Source organism: Megascapheus bottae, chromosome 27 (assembly GCF_031878675.1).
Source record: "Megascapheus bottae isolate mThoBot1 chromosome 27, mThoBot2.hap1, whole genome shotgun sequence".
NCBI classification, from domain to species: domain Eukaryota; kingdom Metazoa; phylum Chordata; class Mammalia; order Rodentia; family Geomyidae; genus Megascapheus; species Megascapheus bottae.
The window spans coordinates 2,027,154-2,046,164 of NC_143535.1; the positions used below are offsets into that span (position 1 = coordinate 2,027,154).

The 19,011-nt window shown below is 48.4% G+C and overlaps 1 protein-coding gene across 3 annotated transcripts in view; it reads left to right on the forward strand.

The window, feature by feature from the left end:
* Nucleotides 1-19,011, forward strand: part of Yap1 (Yes1 associated transcriptional regulator) — a 50,698-nt gene that overhangs the window by 17,701 nt on the left and 13,986 nt on the right. For all 3 annotated transcript variants that reach the window (XM_090319243.1, XM_090319242.1, XM_090319244.1), the window contains exons 3-4: nucleotides 5,621-5,736; nucleotides 12,803-12,916. In XM_090319243.1, coding sequence (XP_090175369.1) covers nucleotides 5,621-5,736; nucleotides 12,803-12,916 — 230 coding nt within the window. The remainder of the gene's footprint in view (nucleotides 1-5,620; nucleotides 5,737-12,802; nucleotides 12,917-19,011) is intronic.

Genomic DNA, 19,011 nt, shown 5'->3' on the forward strand with positions numbered 1-19,011 from the left:
CTCACATGCCTGCAAAGAGTCTTGTGCGTGTGATTATCCCACCACCTGGGTCTGTTGAAGTTAAATGGCTGAATACAAGTATTTAGAGACTTTGTTTAGCAATATTGCAGGTGTGGTCCAGACTTGGGGAAGAGGGCCAGTGTTGAGAACATGTGTCTCACGGTGGTTCTGAGAGAATTCATTTACCCCTCCTTTGGCCTGAGTGTCCTTACCTGTTGCCAAGCAGGGTCTTCTCCTTGAGAGGATTAGCTTGCTGTTTTTATTTTTAGGTCTGCAATGTTATAGGACTTTTGGGTTCCATGGGGCCGTCATTTTCATGCCTTTTTAGTCCTTTCTGCAGGAGCGCTAGGGAGCTCTTCCTGTGTGAAATGTGAAATGTGAGACTGACCTCTGGCTCAGGAGGCCAGGAGCGAGGCTAGCAGAGCCAAGCCCTGCTGTTGGCTAAGAATAGAAAGCAGTTCTGCTCGAGATCAGAGTGCAGCTTACTCTCGCCAACAGCCGGGTCTGCACACTGAGCTCCGAGGTCTCAAGTGTTTTAGAAAGGAGGTAAAACATGAGTGAGTAACTTTTTCCAAGGATTCCTGAAGGGTTCTGGTATATCCAAAAGGCCATTGATGCATTAGACTTATCTGTACCCTTCCCCACACAGATCTCAGTCATCAAATGTAGGACGATCTGTCCACTGTCATGCCAACCAACTTGAAAACAAATACACAATACATGCATTGTCTAGGTCTCTTCCTACTTAGAGCCAAAAATGGAAGGTTGAAAACAAGATGGCTAGGACACCGCAGACGCTTGTCTGCAAGATTTGCAAGACGGTGGTGTGTTTTTCAGCGCTTCGGTTTGCAGATCCAGGCTACTTGGGGTGTGCACCTTCTCATACCCTTGCCTGCTCATCATCTTCGGGCTTCATCAACATCTTGACTGTTGATTCCTTCCCTTCATTTTAACTTGGTTTCTTGAGCTCTAAGGCTCAAATATGTCATCATATTTTTCTGATATTTGAGGCTTTTCCCCTCTCAGCTTCCATAGCCTTGCTTGTTTTAGTCCTGTAACGTTACTTCAACTCTACTCTGTGTGTGTGTGTGTGTGTGTGTGTGTGTGTGTGTGTTTACAATTTAGCCTCTGAAACTGTCCTAAAAACCAGTAGTTCCTTTTTATGTATCAGTGGTATTAACAATTCTAAAAGTTTAGAAATGTATGGAATATGAACCATTTTTTCTGTCTGTCGGCCATACTGTTGATTGATAGAACTGTGATATGCTGCACACTGGTGGCTCAACCTGTGTGACCTTAGTTACTCAGGAGGCTCAGATGTAAAGATTGCAGTTCAAAGCCAGCCTAGGCAGAAAAGTCCATAAGACTCTTAACTCCACTCATGCTCGAGAACAGGGGATGTGGCCCCGTGACTCAAGCGATGGAGTGCTAGCCTTGAGCAGCAAAGCTCAAAGTTCTAGCTTGTTTTTCAGCATGTGAACTTAATAGGTCATGCTTTAAACCTAGGGACATTCATTTGGTTGGCTTGGAAGGGAGGTGGAGGCTTTGATCTCAGAGCTAATTAGCATCTGATCTATCTATAAACACGTGGGTTTACTGCCTCTGAAGAGCCTTAGATCCCTCCCTGATCTGAAGGGAAAAGTAAGCCCGCATTCTTGTTTATCTCTAGTCTTTGATAAGAACCAGGCTACAGCTAAGACCTGGTGGCTTAGGTTCCTTCAGTCCACTCCCTCCCTGAGCTCAGCACTGCCCCCTGGAGGTCCCGGTGGCTTAGGGTGTCCCCGGAATGTACCCTGTGTCTGTCACCTCTGGGGTAGCCATGGTAATGCGGTGTGTGGGGTGGGGACTGCGGCTTGTACTCAGGGCCTGAGCACAGTCCCCACCCCTTGAGCCATAGCTTCCCTTCCAGCTCCTTATGGATGAATTGGAGATGAGTCCCTTTGATTTTGCTGAGGGGGCTGGGTTTGAATCACAGCCCTCAGATCTCAGCTAGTTAGGCCAGGCTTACTGAAAGAGGGTAGGAACTAGAAAAGCTGGGAGATCAGAAGAACAGATGCATTTTATGATTGTTATTGTTGCTATCACTGTTCTTATCTGCACCAGGACTCTTTTACCTTGAATGGTTAGGGTGACTTTGAGGATAAGCTTACTTGGTGGTTTGGGGGCCAGGCATTGCCTGCTCTGGCTCCCTGTCCCCTCCCTCCTGGGGCCTAAGCCCACCTCTCTGGAACCAAAGGCCTGCTTGGTGGGTCGGCCGGGCACCCAGGCTTTTGCCCTTCACAGCACATTTCTGCTCTGACTTGGACCCAAGCCCACTGTTCTCAAGTCAGTTAAAATTTGCCTTTGGGATATCTGCAGGGAGTGTTGCTGTCTCCTTGTTGATGGCTCACAAGACCCGGGCTTCTGCTGTGCTGGCTTTATGGCTTTGCTTCCGCCTGCCAGGAATTCTCTTGCCTCTTTGCTGGCTTACTACAAGTGGGAAGGAACCTAGGGTACCTGCCAACAGCTCCAGATCTGGGGAGGGAGGGGAACTGGGTTTGTGAGTTCATTAGGGGAAGTATGGAGGCTTGGCTATCCCTGAGTAGTTCCTGTACTTGCTGTTGAAACCAATTCAGCCCTCAAGTTGGTGGACTTGGGGTAGAGGACGGAAGTGAGCGCGCAGGTTTTTCACTAGGTCTAAGGTTACTGAGTTCAAACCCTGGCACCACCGAGGAAAGGAAAGGTGGTGATAGAGCCGGGAGTTTGGCCTAGTGGTAAAATGCTTGCCTAGCATGCACCCAGAGTTGGATTCCTTGGATGGTACCATGTAACACCGAAAAGCCAGAAATGGTGCTATGGTTCAAGTGGTAGAGCACCAGCCTTGAGAAAGCTCAAGGACAGTGCCCAGGCCCTGCGTTCAAAAAGGAAAAAAGAAAAGGTTGATATGTTACGTACAGATATGCATATGTACATACATAAAATGACCATTTTAAGTTGTTTGCACTTTGTTGGCATTTTGCCCAGCCACCCTTAATGTCCTTATCCCATCCCACATAGAAATCTGTACCTGCTTTGTTCAGTAATTCCCTGTCATTTTCTACCACCTTCTGTGCCTTAAGTTTGTGGAATAATACAGTATATGTCCTTTTCTGCTATTACAGTCTTGCATTCTTTCTTCCATTTCTTGGAAAGTTCTCCTTACCACCACACACCCACGCTTGCTTTATCCATTCATCCGCTGGGGTTTTTACCTTGTGAAGGTCTCTGATTTGAACATTTGTACAGTGGTATGTCTGAGTCTCTGCTTTCAGTCTTTTTTCTTTTTTCCAGTCATAGCTCTAGGCTACTTCCCTACCCTTGAGCCGAGCCCCACTTCCATTTTCTTGTGGTTAATTGGAGATAAGAGACTTGGGTCCTCTTGAGCCTGGGCTGGCTTTGAACCTTGATCCTCAGATCTCAGCCTCCTGAGTAGCTAGGATGACAGGCATAAGCCACCTCCCCTGGCTTCATTTCTGTCGTCTTTAACAGCAGATATTCTAGGTCTGGAAGCTTCTTGCAGTTTTTGGTTTTTGTTGTTCTGCCGGTGTTCTGCCAGTGTTCTGCCACACTTCCAGCCCTGCTTTTTGCTGGTTATTTTGGAGACTTCAGTGCCCAGGTTAGCCTCAAGTGGTGATCTGACCTTAGGTTCCCCAGGAGATTCTAGGAGTGAACCAAAGACGCCCAGCCGTGTTCTCTCCCCTCGCCCTTCCTTGTGGGGTTTGAGCTTAACCTCATGGTTTTTATTGCTGTCCTTTGCCTCCGAGATGCGGGGGGTTGGATGCAGGCCTCCCACAGATGGGACTACATGCCACCTCCAGCCCTGTCTTCTTTCTGGTTCTGACTGGCTTTTCCCCCATGGTCAGTAGCATTGAATAGAAGCATTGGATCAAGCCCTCTCTTATCTAGAGTTAGCCATCATTGTAAACAGTCGAGCTCTTTTTCTACGTGATCTGTGGAGCTTGGACCCTACAAGGAATCTTCCAGAAGTACTCCTGTGCCTGAAAACACCTGAGTAGACACAGCCTCGTAATGCTTTCTGCACTTCTCTGTTAGAGAAAGGAACAAACGGGTGGCAGTGTGATGTGTTTCTTCCTAATTTGTACTCATTTTTAATAGCCTCCTGTGATGGCACAATTAATTTGAATTGTAAGAGTTTGATCCCTGGTGATGTGAAAGTGGTTACCAGTCAGGCGTGCTGGTGCATTCAGCAGGTGGGAGCCTGTGTCAGGAGGGGTTGTGAGTTCTAGGCTAAGCCGGGCATCAGAGGGACACTCTCAAATCCCCCCCTGTCACCCAAAATACTAAATAATTAAGGGTGTCTCCATATCAAGAAATTCTCCTCTGTGCAGGTCTCTGATCTTTTGAGACTTCTAAAAATAGCCATCCATGGTGGACACACATACAAATGCAGAAAGCATATGGTTCTGGCTTAGAAACTGTAGCTCCAAGAAGGATCAGATTGAACAATGTGTCTTTGTTCCTAGAGCCAATTAAGCATGTAGGTTTAGCTGGGCTGGAAGCAGCCTCCAGCATGTGACTCTATAAATAACACTTGCACAACAAACACGGCCTGGCCTGATCGAGGAGCGAAATCTGGGCGGGCTGCCCTCACCCGCACGCCACCATGGCCAGAGGGGAGGGTCAGATCGGAAATGTCCTTCACACACATTTTGTGGCAGTCTTGCTCTAAGATGGAAACTAAATTTTGGCTTTATAATACATATTTAATATGTATTTGGTATTTGGGTTTAACAGTGGGGCTTTACTTGATATCTCAGGAGAGAAAAAAAGGAGATAGTTCTCTTGTAAGTTTGTAATTTCTGAGTGTTGGTTTTGTGATTTTTTTTTTTTTTTTGGCCAGTCCTGGGCTTGAGCTCAGGGCCTGAGCACTGTCCCTGGACTTTCTCAAGGCTAGAGCTCTACCACTTGAGCCTCAGCACCACGTCTGGCTTTTTCTTTGTGTGTGGTACTGAGGAATTGAACCCGGTCACCATGCATACTAGGCAAGCACTTTAACCACTAGGCCACACTCCCAGCCCCATGAGTATTTCTTTTTGGACACCCCCTCTTGTCCCCAACCCCAAGTGGTGTAGTGCATTCTCCAAATAGTGTCTAGCGGGGATGCCGGCTGCATTTCTTCACCTGCGTGTTATCCTCAGGCTGCCACCTTGCCACTCCATAAGGTGTATGACTTCAGAGGCCAGGTGGAAGAGGTAAGTGTTGAATGGCTGGAAGGCAGAGGGCTTCGCCAAGCTGTCCAAGTGTCCTGCAAAGCCCAGCCATGCACCCTGGCTTGAGAAGGGTCTTTTTCTTGGTGTTGATCCCATTCTTTTCAGGACCAGAGTGAAACAAGCTTTCATACTTGGTTTTTGTTGTTGTTGGGGTTTTTTTGGCTTTTTTGTTCACTGTGGTGCTCAGTCACTTGAGCCATGCCTCCAGGCAGGCCTTTTGTTACTTAATAGAGACAAGAGTCTCCTCAGATTTCTCAAACCATGATCTTCTAGGTGTGCGTGTTGGGACTGCAGGTAGGAGCCACAGTGTCCTGTGAGGGCCATGTGAAGGTAAGGTATGTGCTGCCTGACACTGCTGTGTTTTCCCACAGTCACATGGATCAGACCACCACATGGCAGGACCCCAGAAAGGCCCTCTTCTCCCAGATGAGCGTCGCCGCCCCCGCCAGCCCGTCCCTGCAGCAGAGCCTGATGACCTCGGCCTCAGGTGAGCCAGACACCTGTCGTTAGCGTGCTCAGCAGTGCTCAGCAGTGCTCCTGCGTCCTCAAACTCGCTATGCGAACTGGGCATTATTCTCTCACACAGGCTGCACCCGCGCGAGGCTCATGCCCTTCCCGGTTCACTTGGAGATGCTTTATCTCAAAAAGTTCTTAACATGTGCTGCATAACAGCCTTGTTCAGTATTAATTCATAACCCGGAACTTAAAAGCCAGAAGGGACTGTTTTGGCTCTAAAGCAGGCATCTCACAGCTCTAGTTTTGGTCTGAAGGGGACATCTCACAGCTCTAGTTTTGGTCTGAAGGGGACATCTCACAGCTCTAGTTTTGGTCTGAAGGGGACATCTCACAGCTCTAGTTTTGGTCTGAAGGGGACATCTCACAGCTCTTAGTTTTGGTCTGAAGGGGACATCTCACAGCTCTAGTTTTGGTCTGAAGGGGACATCTCACAGCTCTAGTCTTGCGACTGTGTATTCTTTCACTGCATTTTTGTGTCTGAGGCCTTGGAGACTTCTTTAATTTGAGGGCTCTTGAAGTCAGCTACAGGCTTCCTTTTACATTTTGTGAAGGGTGAAGAGACTACATGAGCAAGCTTGCTTCCCTCCTTTCCTTTCCCTCCCCCCCTCCTCCCTCCTTTCCTCTCGCTCCCCCTCTCCCTCCCTTCCTTCCTTTCTTTCTCTGTCTGGGGGCGATCAAGTTAGCACTCTACCACTTGAGCCACAGAGCCACTTCCAGTCTTTTCTTTTCATGTTGGTTCTGAGGAATCGACCCCGGGCTTCATGCATACTAGGCAAGCACTCTACCACTAGGCCACACTCCCAGCCCAAGGCTCACTTGTTTTTGGTGGGTCATGGGACCTGAACTCTTGGGACTCTGGGCGTGAGCGCTGTCATTGAGCTCAAGGCTCTCCCACCGTACCCCTGCAGCCACAGCCCCACTTCTGTTTTGGGGTGGTTATTGGAGGTAAGAGTCTCAGGGACGTTAGTGCCCAGGCTGACCCAGATCTCAGCCTCCTGAGCAGCTAGGATTACAGGTGTAAGTCTGTTTTTATGGGACAATCAGGGCGTGAGAGTCCCATGACGTGGCTTCCTGGATCTGTAGCGTGTGCTCTTCCTGCCTCTGCCCCTGAGCCGGGCTGTCCTGGGGTCACCACCGTGCACCTTCCATCTACCTTTTAAGGCAATATTTGTAGGTCCTCAAGAGACCAGGAAAAGCAGTAGCTTGTAAATCCTGAGACATGGATCCCAGACTGAGCGTGTGTTATTTTACACGAACAGAAATGAAATTATTCTTTCTTGGCTGACGAACCTGCAGCTTTCTCCTCTGCCTAATGAGGAGTGCTCACAAAGAGCTTGGTTTTGCATGTATAGAAGAGGCTCTGTGTCAGCCTTTGCTTTCTTACCTTCCCTGCCCAGTCGCTGCCCTCTGCCTTTGCCCTTTGGAAGGTGGGTCAGGGTCAAGGCACCTTTGCCCACAGCTCCTTCCTCAATCAAGGCTGGGTTTCTGATGACCTGTCCTGTGCCCTAGCTGGCTGTCCTGGCTTCGGGAAGGAACTAGGCAGCAGTCAGTCCCTGGCAGCTCGGGGATTGGGGGTGTTGTCACCTGACATTGGAGGGAGGAGCAGGGGCCAGTGTGGGAGCACGCGGAGAAGAAGGTGCTCCCTCAACTCCACGTGGCTCTAGAGTGCAGAGCTGACAGCGGAGAACAAGGCCACATGTGTGCTGGAACTTTCCATGTCACCTGCCTCAGGGATGGCCCTCAGGCCAAGAGCTCCTGGATTTGGGCATCTGGGTTTGAATCCTCAGGGTCCCTAGGACCGGATGGGATCTTAGCCAAGTTACCGTGTCTCACTTTCCACCATCACGGATTCCTTCATAAAGCTGTCGTGGAGACTGGGTGAGAACTTACCCGTGACTGGCACATGAACACAGCTAGGGCCATTCCCTTACGCCTAGAGCATGGCATACAAATTCCAGTACACACACACACACACACACACACACACACACACACACACACACACACTTATTTAAATCACTGCTCATCCCTAAAACTTACTACCACACTCTTCAAGGCTGTGTGTCTCTACAAGCTTTCTCTTTTCTCTCTCTTTCTCCCTCCCTTCCTTGCTTGCTTGCTTTCTCTCTCTCTCCCTCTCTCTCCCTCTCTCTCTCCCTCTCTCTCTCTCCCTCTCCCTCTCCCTCTCCCTCTCCCTCTCCCTCTCCCTCTCCCTCTCCCTCTCCCTCTCCCTCTCCCTCTCCCTCTCCCTCTCCCTCTCCCTCTCCCTCTCTCTCTCTCTCTCTCTCTCTCTCTCTCTCTCTCTCTCTCTCTCTCTCTCCCTCCCTGCCTGCCTGCCTGCCTGCCTGCCTGCCTGCCTGCCTGCCTGCCTGCCTTCCTTCCTTCCTTCCTTCCTTCCTTCCTTCCTTCCTTCCTTCCTTCCTTCCTTCCTTCAACTCTGGGCCTGGGTGTTGTCCTTGAGCTGAATGGCAACTTCCCTACCCCTGGAGCCACAGCACCACTTCCCATTTTTCTGGAGGTTAATTGGAGATAAGTGCCTGGCCTTTGAACCAGAATCCTTACATCTCAGCCTCCTGAGTAGCTAGGATTACAGGCATGAGCCGCAGCACCTGGCTTAAAAAAATTATTTTGAGAGCCATGTTATTTAAAATGATGTAACTTTCAAGTGTGACAGTGCCGTTTTAATCCGCAGACTAGAAGGGACTGTATGGAATGTACCTGTGCATGTGTGTCAGTGCTTCTCACCCCTGCTCTCGAGCGACACCAATTTTTAGATAGACGTGTCCACATTATTTTCTTTACTTTTTTTGTGTGTGGGGGGTCAGTGCTGGGGACTGAACTCAGGGCCTAAGCACTGTCCTTGGGCTTTCCTCAAGACCACTACCACTTGAGCCTCAGCGCCATTTCTGGCTTGTTTCTGTGTATGTGGTACCGAGGAATCAAACCCAGGTCTTCGTGCATGCTAGGCAAGCACTCTACCACGAGGCCTAACTCCCGGCACGTCTCATTAATCTTTTCTTTAGTGATTATTTGTAAGTTTTTTGGAAACTTTTCTAGGCTTTTAAAAAAGATGAAATTGTTTACATTTAAGAACCAAATGAAGTTCTTGTTTTGTTCCCTTGATAAACATCGGGATATTGTTTTTTCTTTTCTCACTGATTGTTGAATCCTGGTTATTCCATTGATACATTAATGTGACTCATAGGACAGATATTTGCGTGAAAGAATAAGTTGCTAATTCTTGAAAAATGGCATCAAAGACTGCCATATATAGGTACTATAGGTGAAATAGAATAGATCCTGCAGTAATCTGAATATTCTGAAATAATTTCTGCTGTTATTAAGTTAACATGGTCAAATTTGCTTTAAGAAGTTTTAATGAAAGGTATTTGTGTTATTTGATTAGTCTGAAGTCTAAACGAGGTATTCGTTTTTTGCTTTAAAAGTAGTCTCGCAGGAAATATTCTAAAATTCAAATCTGTTTCAAGTTAAAACCTAAGGAGACTCACCTTGCATGAAGGAAGTCTAGAGAGTTGCTTGTTAAGAGAGGCTCTAAAAAGTTTACCTGGGACAATTAGGAATGATTTGTGGCCTTACCATGATTGTATTTTTCCCTTTAAAAATTAATAATTCCACATATATTAAAAACCCTACTTTCTACTGGTGAGTGCAGGCTAACAGCATCACGGCAGGCCTTTTCTTTGTGGTTGTGACTTCGGGCATTAGGGTTAAGACGCCCTGAGGGCCTGGATGCAGAAATGTGGGTCAGGCAGGGGGGCAGTGCAGTGAACCCCCCCACACAGATCTGTGATGGAGAAGAATCTTGGTAGTAGAGTAGAATGGGCCAAAAACTTCACAAAATACAGTAGAAGAACTGAGTGAGCCAAGCCCGGGTAGTCCTAGCTAATCAGGAAGCTGAGATCTGAGGATCGCAGTTCAAAGCCAGCCAGGGCACCAAAGTCAGTGAGACTCGTCTCCAGTGAACCACCAGAAAACCAGAAATGGCGCTTTGACTCAATGGTGAGTGCTAGCCATGAGCTGAAGAGCTCAGGGACAGCCCCAGTCCCAGAGCTCAAGCCCCATGACCAATCAAAAGGAAAAGAAAAAAAAAACCAAAAAACAAAACCAAGTGGAATTTTCAGTGGTGTAGGTACAGGGGAGGCTAGGAGAAGATAGGCCGGGGAGTGGACACTGCAGTGGAAAGGCGGGGGCGAGCACGCCCCGCCACAAGGAATCATCTTGCTTAAGAAGCAGAAGTGAGGCCCCTGGGGTGTGGGGTGAGGCCTGTATTCCAGGCCTGTTACTGAGCGTCGTGGGAGGAGGGGGACAGCGGTCTGGAGGAGTCTGGAGTGCTGGATGCCTTTGGGCCCCCCCCCCCCCCACTGCACTGGGTGATTCCCAGCTGCACTGGGGGACAGGTGTGGACGGCTGGAGGACGTCTGCAGCCTCCGTCAAATCGGCCCTGTACGGCAGGTCAGGCAAGATGATGTCATTTTGGTTTGGGAAATGTGAAGGTTGACATTAGAAGGATGTTTTATGAGAGCAAACCCCTTCAGAACGGGGGTGGCATTTTGTGAGGGGTCAGTATCTTGTTGAGTGGAGGAGAGAAGGGGTGAACCAGATAAAGGAATTTCATGTGAGTGCCAGAAAGTGAAGATTTTAGCCAACAAAATGCCTTTTGATTGCTGTTGGTCACTCCAGCAATCAATCAGCCAGCTCTGTCACTTAGTAGCTTGGGTAAACTAATTCTAGGCCTTCACTTCCTTCTCTGTGTAACAGGGGGGTAATAATTGTCCATATGTAATGAAATGATCGAACAGTTACTAATCTGCTTACAAAGAATTTAGATCAGGACCTTAGTGTAGGGACCAGAATTCAGGGATTGGCTCCGGTTGAAGAGGTCACTGAACCTACCTTCTCAGGAAAAGATTTCTTGTGTACTTTGAGCCAGTCACCTGGGCGTGTCCGGTATCCCTTCCTGAGGTTCAGGACAGGGAGGTGATTTGATCACCCCGCCCATTGGACCAGGACTTTCCTGTTTGATTAGACATTGCAGGTGGTTTTAGTTAGTTATTACGAATGCGAACGCGGTCTTAGGCAAGAGCAGGGATGGATGTCACGGCACCCTCAGCCTTACGACAGACTGCTTTGTTTGTTCTTAAAATATTGCATGAAGTGTGTGCTGGCTGTAGTAGAGTTATCAATCACACAACATTCATAAATCTTGTATAAAAATATATCCTCCCTAGGGGCCGGGAGTTTGGCCTAGTGGTTGAGTGCTTGCCTAGCATGCACGAAGACCCAGGTTCCATTCCTCGGTACCACATACATAGAAAAAAGCTGGAAGTGGTGCTGAGGCTCAAGTGGTAGAGCTCTAGCCTTGAGAAAGTCCAAGGACAGTGCTCAGGCCCTGAGCTCAAGCCCAGGACTAGCAAAAAAAAAAAAAAAAAAGTCTATATATATATATATGTATATGTATATATGGGCCTGGGCTCTGTCTCTGAGCTCTTTAGCTCAAGGCTAGTGCTCTGCTACTAGTAGTCCCATTTTATCCATTCGCCCTTTACTAATTGAACTGATGAGTTGTTTTCTTTCTTTCCCTTCTGTCCCCTCTCCTTCCCCTTCTCTTGGTTGAAGGCAGATGTTCTGCCACTGAACCATCCCTCCAGCCACTGTTCATTTTTAGATGGGGCCACACTTTAGGTGTTGGGGTTTTTGGTGCTGGTTCAAGGGACATTGATTGACATTCTGGCCTGGACACTGTCCCTGAGCTATTGTGCTCAAAGGTAGCACTACACTTTGAGCTACAGTTCAGTTTCCTGGCTTTTTAGTAGTTAAATGGTGATGAGAGTCTCGTGGACTTTTCTGCCTGGGCTCGCTTCTAGCTGGAATCTTCAGAACTCAGCCTCCTTGGTAGCCAGGTTGCAGGCGTGAACCACTAGTTCCCGGCTGGGATTGCACTTCTCTCCTAGACTGTGCTGTTCCCCGATTGGCCTATTTGGGACTAATTCTTAGCTGGGACAATAAACAACACACACAACACCACATCCAGCTCTCTGGAGACAGAGCTTCCAGCCGTCTCTACTGTGTAAGCCACTCCCATGTCTGGGTGACAGGCACGCACCTCTATGCTGCTGACTGAGAAGGGTCTGGCTTGAATCACCAGGTTGGTCTTGAACTGGGATCTTCCTGACCTCAGCCTGGCAAAGCAGCGAGGATCACAGGTGTCTTGGGGTGGGTTGAACTGGGGCTGCCATGGACTCCACTACCACACTGGTCGTCACATGGTGTGCCTAGGAGCTTGGCATGCTTAAATAGGTACCACGGTTCTCCAAAGCACTCTGAACGAGGCATTTTCACACGAGGGGTAGAACCAGCCACTACTCCTTGTTTCAGAGTTCTGTCTTTCTGATGGGAGTGTTTGAATACTTCAGTTATTTATTTTGGATTTCATGTTCCAGAAACTAATTACCTGGCTTTCCTGTCCTTAAAAAAGTAGAAATATATTCTCAAGTGCTAGCTGTCCATTTAGTCTTAGCTCATTCTGTAGCTTCAGAATGGCACCTCTTGTCTTTCTTCTTGAGAAACTTGCCTTCCAAAGCTTTAGTTGACCCTGCCCCCCCCCAAAAAAAAAAAAACCCTGAAAATTGCAGCCACAGTCCCCTCCCTTCCCCCAGCCTCTCCTTTGCTATAAAAGAAGTTTTTTGGGGGGTGGGGGTGGGGATGATAGGCCAGTTGCAGACATAGTAGAAATAAGTGGAACTCAGTGGTGGTAGGTGAAGTATGGTTTTAATCTGTGCCCCTGCCCCATCTGTGTCTTTGGGAGATGTGGATTTTATTGTTCTTTGGTTTGCTCTGGGAGAAGAATCAGGCATATGAGAGTCTTTCCTCTGAAAGAGGCTAAAGTCAGTCCTCATGAATTGTTTTGTGTCTAGATGTGTTTCATGTTTAAATCTGCACCCTTCCATGTTCTGTTTTGTTTTGTTTTTAGGTAAAAATAGTGGAAACTAACCATGATGGTTTTTCCTGCACCGTAGGCCCTCTTCCTGATGGCTGGGAGCAGGCTACCACTCAGGACGGCGAGATTTACTACATCAACCACAAGGACAAGACCACCTCCTGGCTGGACCCCCGGATCGACCCTCGTTTTGGTAAAGATTCATTTCAAAGTCTTGTGTGCCGAGTGTGTACATCTCTGAAAGTACATTGAAATATAATCACATAGCTACGAACCCAACTTTGCCCTGATTTTTTTTTTCTTTTCTCTCTCCTTCCTTCAAAGCTCTCCATTTAAACGTGAGCAGAAACTGAGCTGGAAGTCAGCTTGTTAGTCTGGGTGGAGAGGGGGTGTTGTAACAGCTGACAGACCAGAATCTCCTCTCAGTGTGTGGGAAGCACAGTGACCTCGTAGAACGCCAGGCTGGCGGCCGCATGGAAAACCTGGAGTCCCAGCTTTGTCAGAGACCTGTTCTCAACTTGGAGGGATGAGCTCCTCTGAGGCTGGTGACACACTATGCTGGGTCCCCGGGGTCAGGGGTAGTGGGGGGGGCACGTCACTATAGAAATGGTCTGAAGTGTCCCTTCCACTTTGCATCTTGGCTCTTTTTCCTCCAAAGTAAAGGCCCCTCCCCCCTTTAAAAAAATCTGGGAAACAAAGTAAGCTAGATCAGGGTCACATGACATGGATAAATGATTGTTCCCTGTCCCCTGCACACGGCAGCGCTCCCCCCACAGGCTTGCACGCTTATTTCATAAGTGTGCTCAAGGGTTTCCATGTCTGTTTATCTCCCTCTCCCCCCCCTTCCCCCTGCCCCTCTCCATGCACATATACATATTTGTATGGTTTCAGTCTCCTCATTGGTTTCTGGGATCTTTTTCCAAAGCTATGGAAAATGAATCTTAAAAATTGTGGTTTTTAAAGCTGTCATCTTGAACTAGACGCAGCTAAGTAAAACATTGTGCAGAGCACTGAGTGGATCAGGCTTTGCAAGGAGGCTTTGAAGCCTCGTGGGACTGGCCTCACAGCCACCATAACAGCCACCATGGGGCCTTACGGGAAAGAGGAGTTAACTCTGCAGATGCCGTCACATGCTGGCCTGTGGGAAAGGAGAAGTAACCGTGGGTAGCCCACTGAATCAAACAGCTTTCCTGCCAGAAGCCCCAGGACCCACTCTGCCTCTTGTGTATACCTTGACAAAAAGCAGCTAGAAAGTTTCTAAAGTAATGTGGCATGTCAAAAATTCACAACTCCAGGACATATTTTAATATGACTGGGCCTTGTGGTTGGAATAGGAACCTATGAGAGGTGGGAAACTTAATCAGTGTTGCCGTTACTTCTGAGGACGGGGGGACAGAGGTTACCCTTTCCTGGGATCCTTTTTAATGAAATGAACTGAACTCATCTGCATTTTGGAAATGTTAAGCTCAAGAAAAATGATTAACTTGATCCCGATTTAAGATGAGGGTTTTATTATATTTTAAAGGAGTATTTTCAGTTACACAGCAAGGACCCTCCCCCCAAAAAACTCAATATCAACTTTACTCTGAACTTATATTTATTGGACAGCTTGGACTTGTTTTAAGGAGAGAAAGGGTTTCCCCCCCCTCCTTTTTTTAAAGGAAACAGAATCCTCCCCTACCTCTGATACATGCATGCGCACATAAGCTTACATTTAGATGTGCCCCCCCCCCCCCAAAAAAAAAGAAAAAGGTCTCATACAATTCTCTTGCTGCGTGGTTCCCCTTCCAGGGCCCAGTGTGTATGTGTATTCCAGACAGGCTTGTCACCATGCCAGTGCTCTTTATTTTGTGGCTGGACTTCTAATCTGTTCCAGACCTTTTCAGGCAGAGAGCTCAAGTGTAACTGAAGGGGGCAGGAGGGAGACAACACGGGGAATTAGCCCTCTGATCTGGAGTGACAGCAGATAGAGACAAGCTGTTAGCTGCTGGATTCTGAAGACTTCTTAAACCTGAGGTTCTGTGTGGTCTATGGTTTGCATCTCCCTGCCTAGTTCTGACCCTGCAGCCAGGCGGGCAGGGCGAATGGGGTTGGGTGATGGCTCTCCTGGTGCTAGTTTCCCTCAGCAGGGTTTTCCACATCTGTATTTCAGTATTGGCTACTTCTCAGCTCTGCCAAGCCCATGTAAGGTGTGATGGCCCGGAGGGAAAGCACGCCTCTGTGGTGTTACCACCTCCCTCCGGCGTTGATGCCTTGTATTCTCTTGATGTACGCTTGCTATAGAAACGTCATGTAGGGAGAGAACATTTGCTAATAGGTTGTTTTTTGGGTTTTTTTTGTTGGTAGTGGGGCTTGAACTCTGGCCCTGGACACTGCCCCTAAGCTCTTCAGCTCAAGGCCAGTCTCTGCCACTTGCAGTTTTGTGGTGGCTCATTGGAGAGCAGAGTCTCGCTGACTCCCTAGGAATCCTAGCGAGTCAGGGTTTCTTGGTTTTGATTATACTACTTGGAGTGGAGAGGAAAAGGCCAGGTTTCTTTTATATTTGAGTGAAAAGAATGATTGCTAACAGTTCCTGGCAGATAAGCTTCACTTTGGCTTGGGTTGGTATATAGCCCTCCTTGTCCTTGGGGGCCTCGTAAATACCACAGAATCCCTCATTCTCGGTGACACATCACCCACTCAGGCTTAATACTTGAAAATTATGCCAGAAAGAGTCTGGAGTCGGAGCTGCTCCGAAGATTTGAGGACTCTGACCCGTGCAGGAGGCAGGCGCAGACACCTCTGGTGTGTGATTTGTCATAGGACAGCTGGACTGCAGGCCGTTCCGCTTCCAGGGAGGCAGCAGTCCATGCTCTTGTGTCCTACATCCCAACTCTGTGAGGAAAGGTAGTGGGGACCCCTCGGCCCCCACTTCCCCTTGGCACACCTCTGTAATGGTGTTCTGACTGCAGAACAAGACCACGAGAACAGACCTTGCCTTTGATTAGCTTGCTGTTCTCTCAGTCAGTCCACTCCAATAAAGGAAGGCTTTCTTGTCCTGAGTGCTGCTTGTCACTTCACTCAGAACTCAGTTTCCCCTGGCGGTTGGGAGCACAGGCCTGGCCTTGGGTAGACTCTGCTCTCCCAGCAGGCAGCCCTCCCCTCCTTGGGTCTTCCGTGGTCTCCTCTTTTAACAGCTCACTAACCTTTGTGTTACTGGCACCTGTTTAAATGTGATAGTGTGTGGTGTTTTCTGTGCACCATTCAAGAAGAGCGGAGGTGACAGTATACTACTGTGCTAACTGGGTATTTTCTGCCCCATCTTCCTGCCCCTTCCAGTCCCCCAATTTTCCCCCCTCAATCTGCAGTAAAGGTTAGTCTACTATTCTCCACATGAAAGTGGGCATAATTTGAATTGAATTGTATGGTAGATGATATTGCTCAGAGAGTTCCAGGACCCAAGTTTACTGAGGAGGTTGAGATAGAAGGATGGGGGGGCAGAGCTGGTGCTGGCCCCAGAAGGCAGAAAGTAGACCCCTGCGCTTGGCTTGAACATAGAAACTCAGTGCCCAGGTCCTGAGTTCAAGCCCTAGGTCCAGCACAAAAAAGAGAGACCCGTGTTTTTCTGACAACACTAAGTTACCAAGTGGTTCTAGAAAGGCACCTGACTTCCCTTGACTTAGCTTGGCTCCTGTGTGAAATGTGAGAGGGTTGACCTGGGTGCTGAATTCTCCTCCTGGCAATTCCTTTTCAGTGGCCTTAATCTGAGTTCTCTGGGGTTTCCAGGGATAACTTGTGCACTTTGTGTAACTCTTCAGTTCAACTGTTGGTCTCCTGGTCCTTGGGAATTACTTTTTTGAAGAGGGGAGTGGGATATCTCTTACTTTTAATCTAAAGATAAGCCTTATCTCTTGGAAGCCCTGTAGGAGGTGGGGCAGTGGCTAGATGGTAGAGCTGTACCTTCCTCACGGCCTTTAGCAGCTTGAGCTTTTTTCTGCACAACTGTGGTGCTTTGTAAGTATGCTTTCTTGTTTAAATTTTAGAACACCTATTAATGGACACAACGGACAATCTAATATAGGTAAACTTGAAGCTCTGTGTGCAGAGCAGAGTCAGGTTGAAGCCCACTGTTAAAGATTGCACTCATATAATCATGTTTTTTTTCTTTTAGTACAGAAGACTACTGAATAAGTAGCAATGCTTGTCCAGTACTTGAGATTAGCAGGTTTATTTGCTTGAAAAATTTGTATAAAATCCAGTAGGATAGTACCACAGTAGTTACACATGGTAAACAATTCTTCACCCTTCACCTAGGGCAAATAGTAAGCCTGTGTTAATGAAGTTAATATGTACTTTGTGCTGGATGGGTGGCTCAGCTACCCAAATAGTTACATAAAGAATATTCCTGTTATTCTTGTTTATGTCATTAACTTCCCAATTTTTATAATTTAAGAGCTTCCTATGGCCAGTCACCACCGAGCATCACTGAGCATGCCCAGCCACACCTTTGTTTTTAGAAGAAAGCTACCTTCAGTTCTATTTGTGTTAAAGCAGGTTCAGATAAAAGCTAGGAAGGGGAGATTGGAGCCCTTCCCGCCCCACGGGGAAGGCCTAGCTCTGGGGAGGGACACTGGGATGGCTTAGCAGAGCTGGGTTTTGTTAGACTCGCTTTGTTCTGCTCCCCAGGTTGCTGAGATCATTTCAGAAGTCCTTGAGCTCATATTCTCTTGCACTCCACTATTGGGGTGGGGAGTCTAAGATCTGGGTGGCGAGTGTGTCTGAGGTGTGAGGTGCAAGAAAGGAAATAGCCCAGCTCCAGGGTTTCCCATCTCACAGGACAGAGGAGCCCAGTGGGGGCGTGTTGCTAGGGATCTGGAGCTGGACGCACGCTCCTTCCTCTGGCCTGAGTTCTCAGCGGCTGGTGGTTTCCCGTGAGACTCCTTTCTCTTGGAGCCAGGATCACACTGTGGACTTCCACAGGGGAGCAGTGGCCGCTCTGAGCCTCCCGGGGCCCACGCCAGCGGGTGCTCTCCACCCCCTCCCCACTGCGGAATGAGGTGATGAGGAGAAGGCATTCCCTCGAATGGTAGTATTACGGTTGTTGTGTGCTATCCCAGGTGTACTGTTTGGAACAAACACTATCGTGAGGACTAAAGGCAGACTTTGGGGAGGAAAAGTTGGATATTTGTCGCCCATGTTTTTGAGCAGTCGTAGATGGAGATACTTCCTTTTTCTTTTTTTGTCCCTGGGCTTTCTCAAGGCTCGAGCTCTGTCCCTTGAGCCACAGCACCACTTCCGGCCTCTTCTGTTAAGGGGTACTGAGGAATGGGACCTAGGGTTTCGTGTGTGCTAGGCAGGCACTCTACCTCTAGGCCACGCTCCCCGCCCTCGATGGAAATACCTAATCCTTTCTGGAGACACTTGGGAACTGGCGCTGGTGAAGAGCATAAAGCACGGAGTGGAGAGAAGCCTTCTGTTGGGGTGACGGCACCAGAGCAGACGAGCGTAGGCATCCAAACCACTCCTGCAGGTGGCTGGGCAAAAGCGATGGCTGAGGAGCAGGACGTGACGACATCCGTCCCAGCCCTGCGAGTGGCAGCTGGGTTAGAGTGCTGTAGTTGCTTCAGAAAATTGTTGGGCAGTGCCTCACAAAGCTAGCCACACCTCATCTTCCCGCGTGAGCAGCAGGTTCCAGTAGGCAGTAGCTGGGCAGGATGGATGGTCAGACAGAAACCTGTCCATTGCAGTATTGCCATAGCACCACAAAAGTGTCCACCAGAGTGACGAGTGAGCTAACAAAGCATGTAGTGCCTAAATGCAGAATGGCATTCTGCAATAAGTATTGTAGTACTGCCTACCAAGTGAGTGCCAGTCTTGGGGCTTGAACTCAGGGCCTGAGCACTGTCCTTGGGCTTTCTCGAGGCTAGAGCTCTACCACTTGAGCCCCAGCACCACTTCTGGCTTTTTCTATGTATGTAGTTCTGAGGAATCGAACCCAGGTCTTCATGCATGCTAGGCGAGCACTCTACCACTAGGCCAGATTCGTGGCCCCAAAGTGAATGAATTTAGAACACACGGGAAATATGGGGAGTTGATTTTTAGGGACAGCCAGGGGTTAGGGTAGAGTGAAGATAGTGAACTGCTGACACTCGGGCTTGGTGTTCGGAAGGATAAAAATTGTGAAATGAGATAGTGCTGGTGAGATGCACAGATCTATGTATAAAAGCACTGAAATGTGCATGTTAACAGTGTGAGCTGTGTGGTACATGGAGACCCGAGGCACAGGTCTGTGATGTATGCGTATTGGAC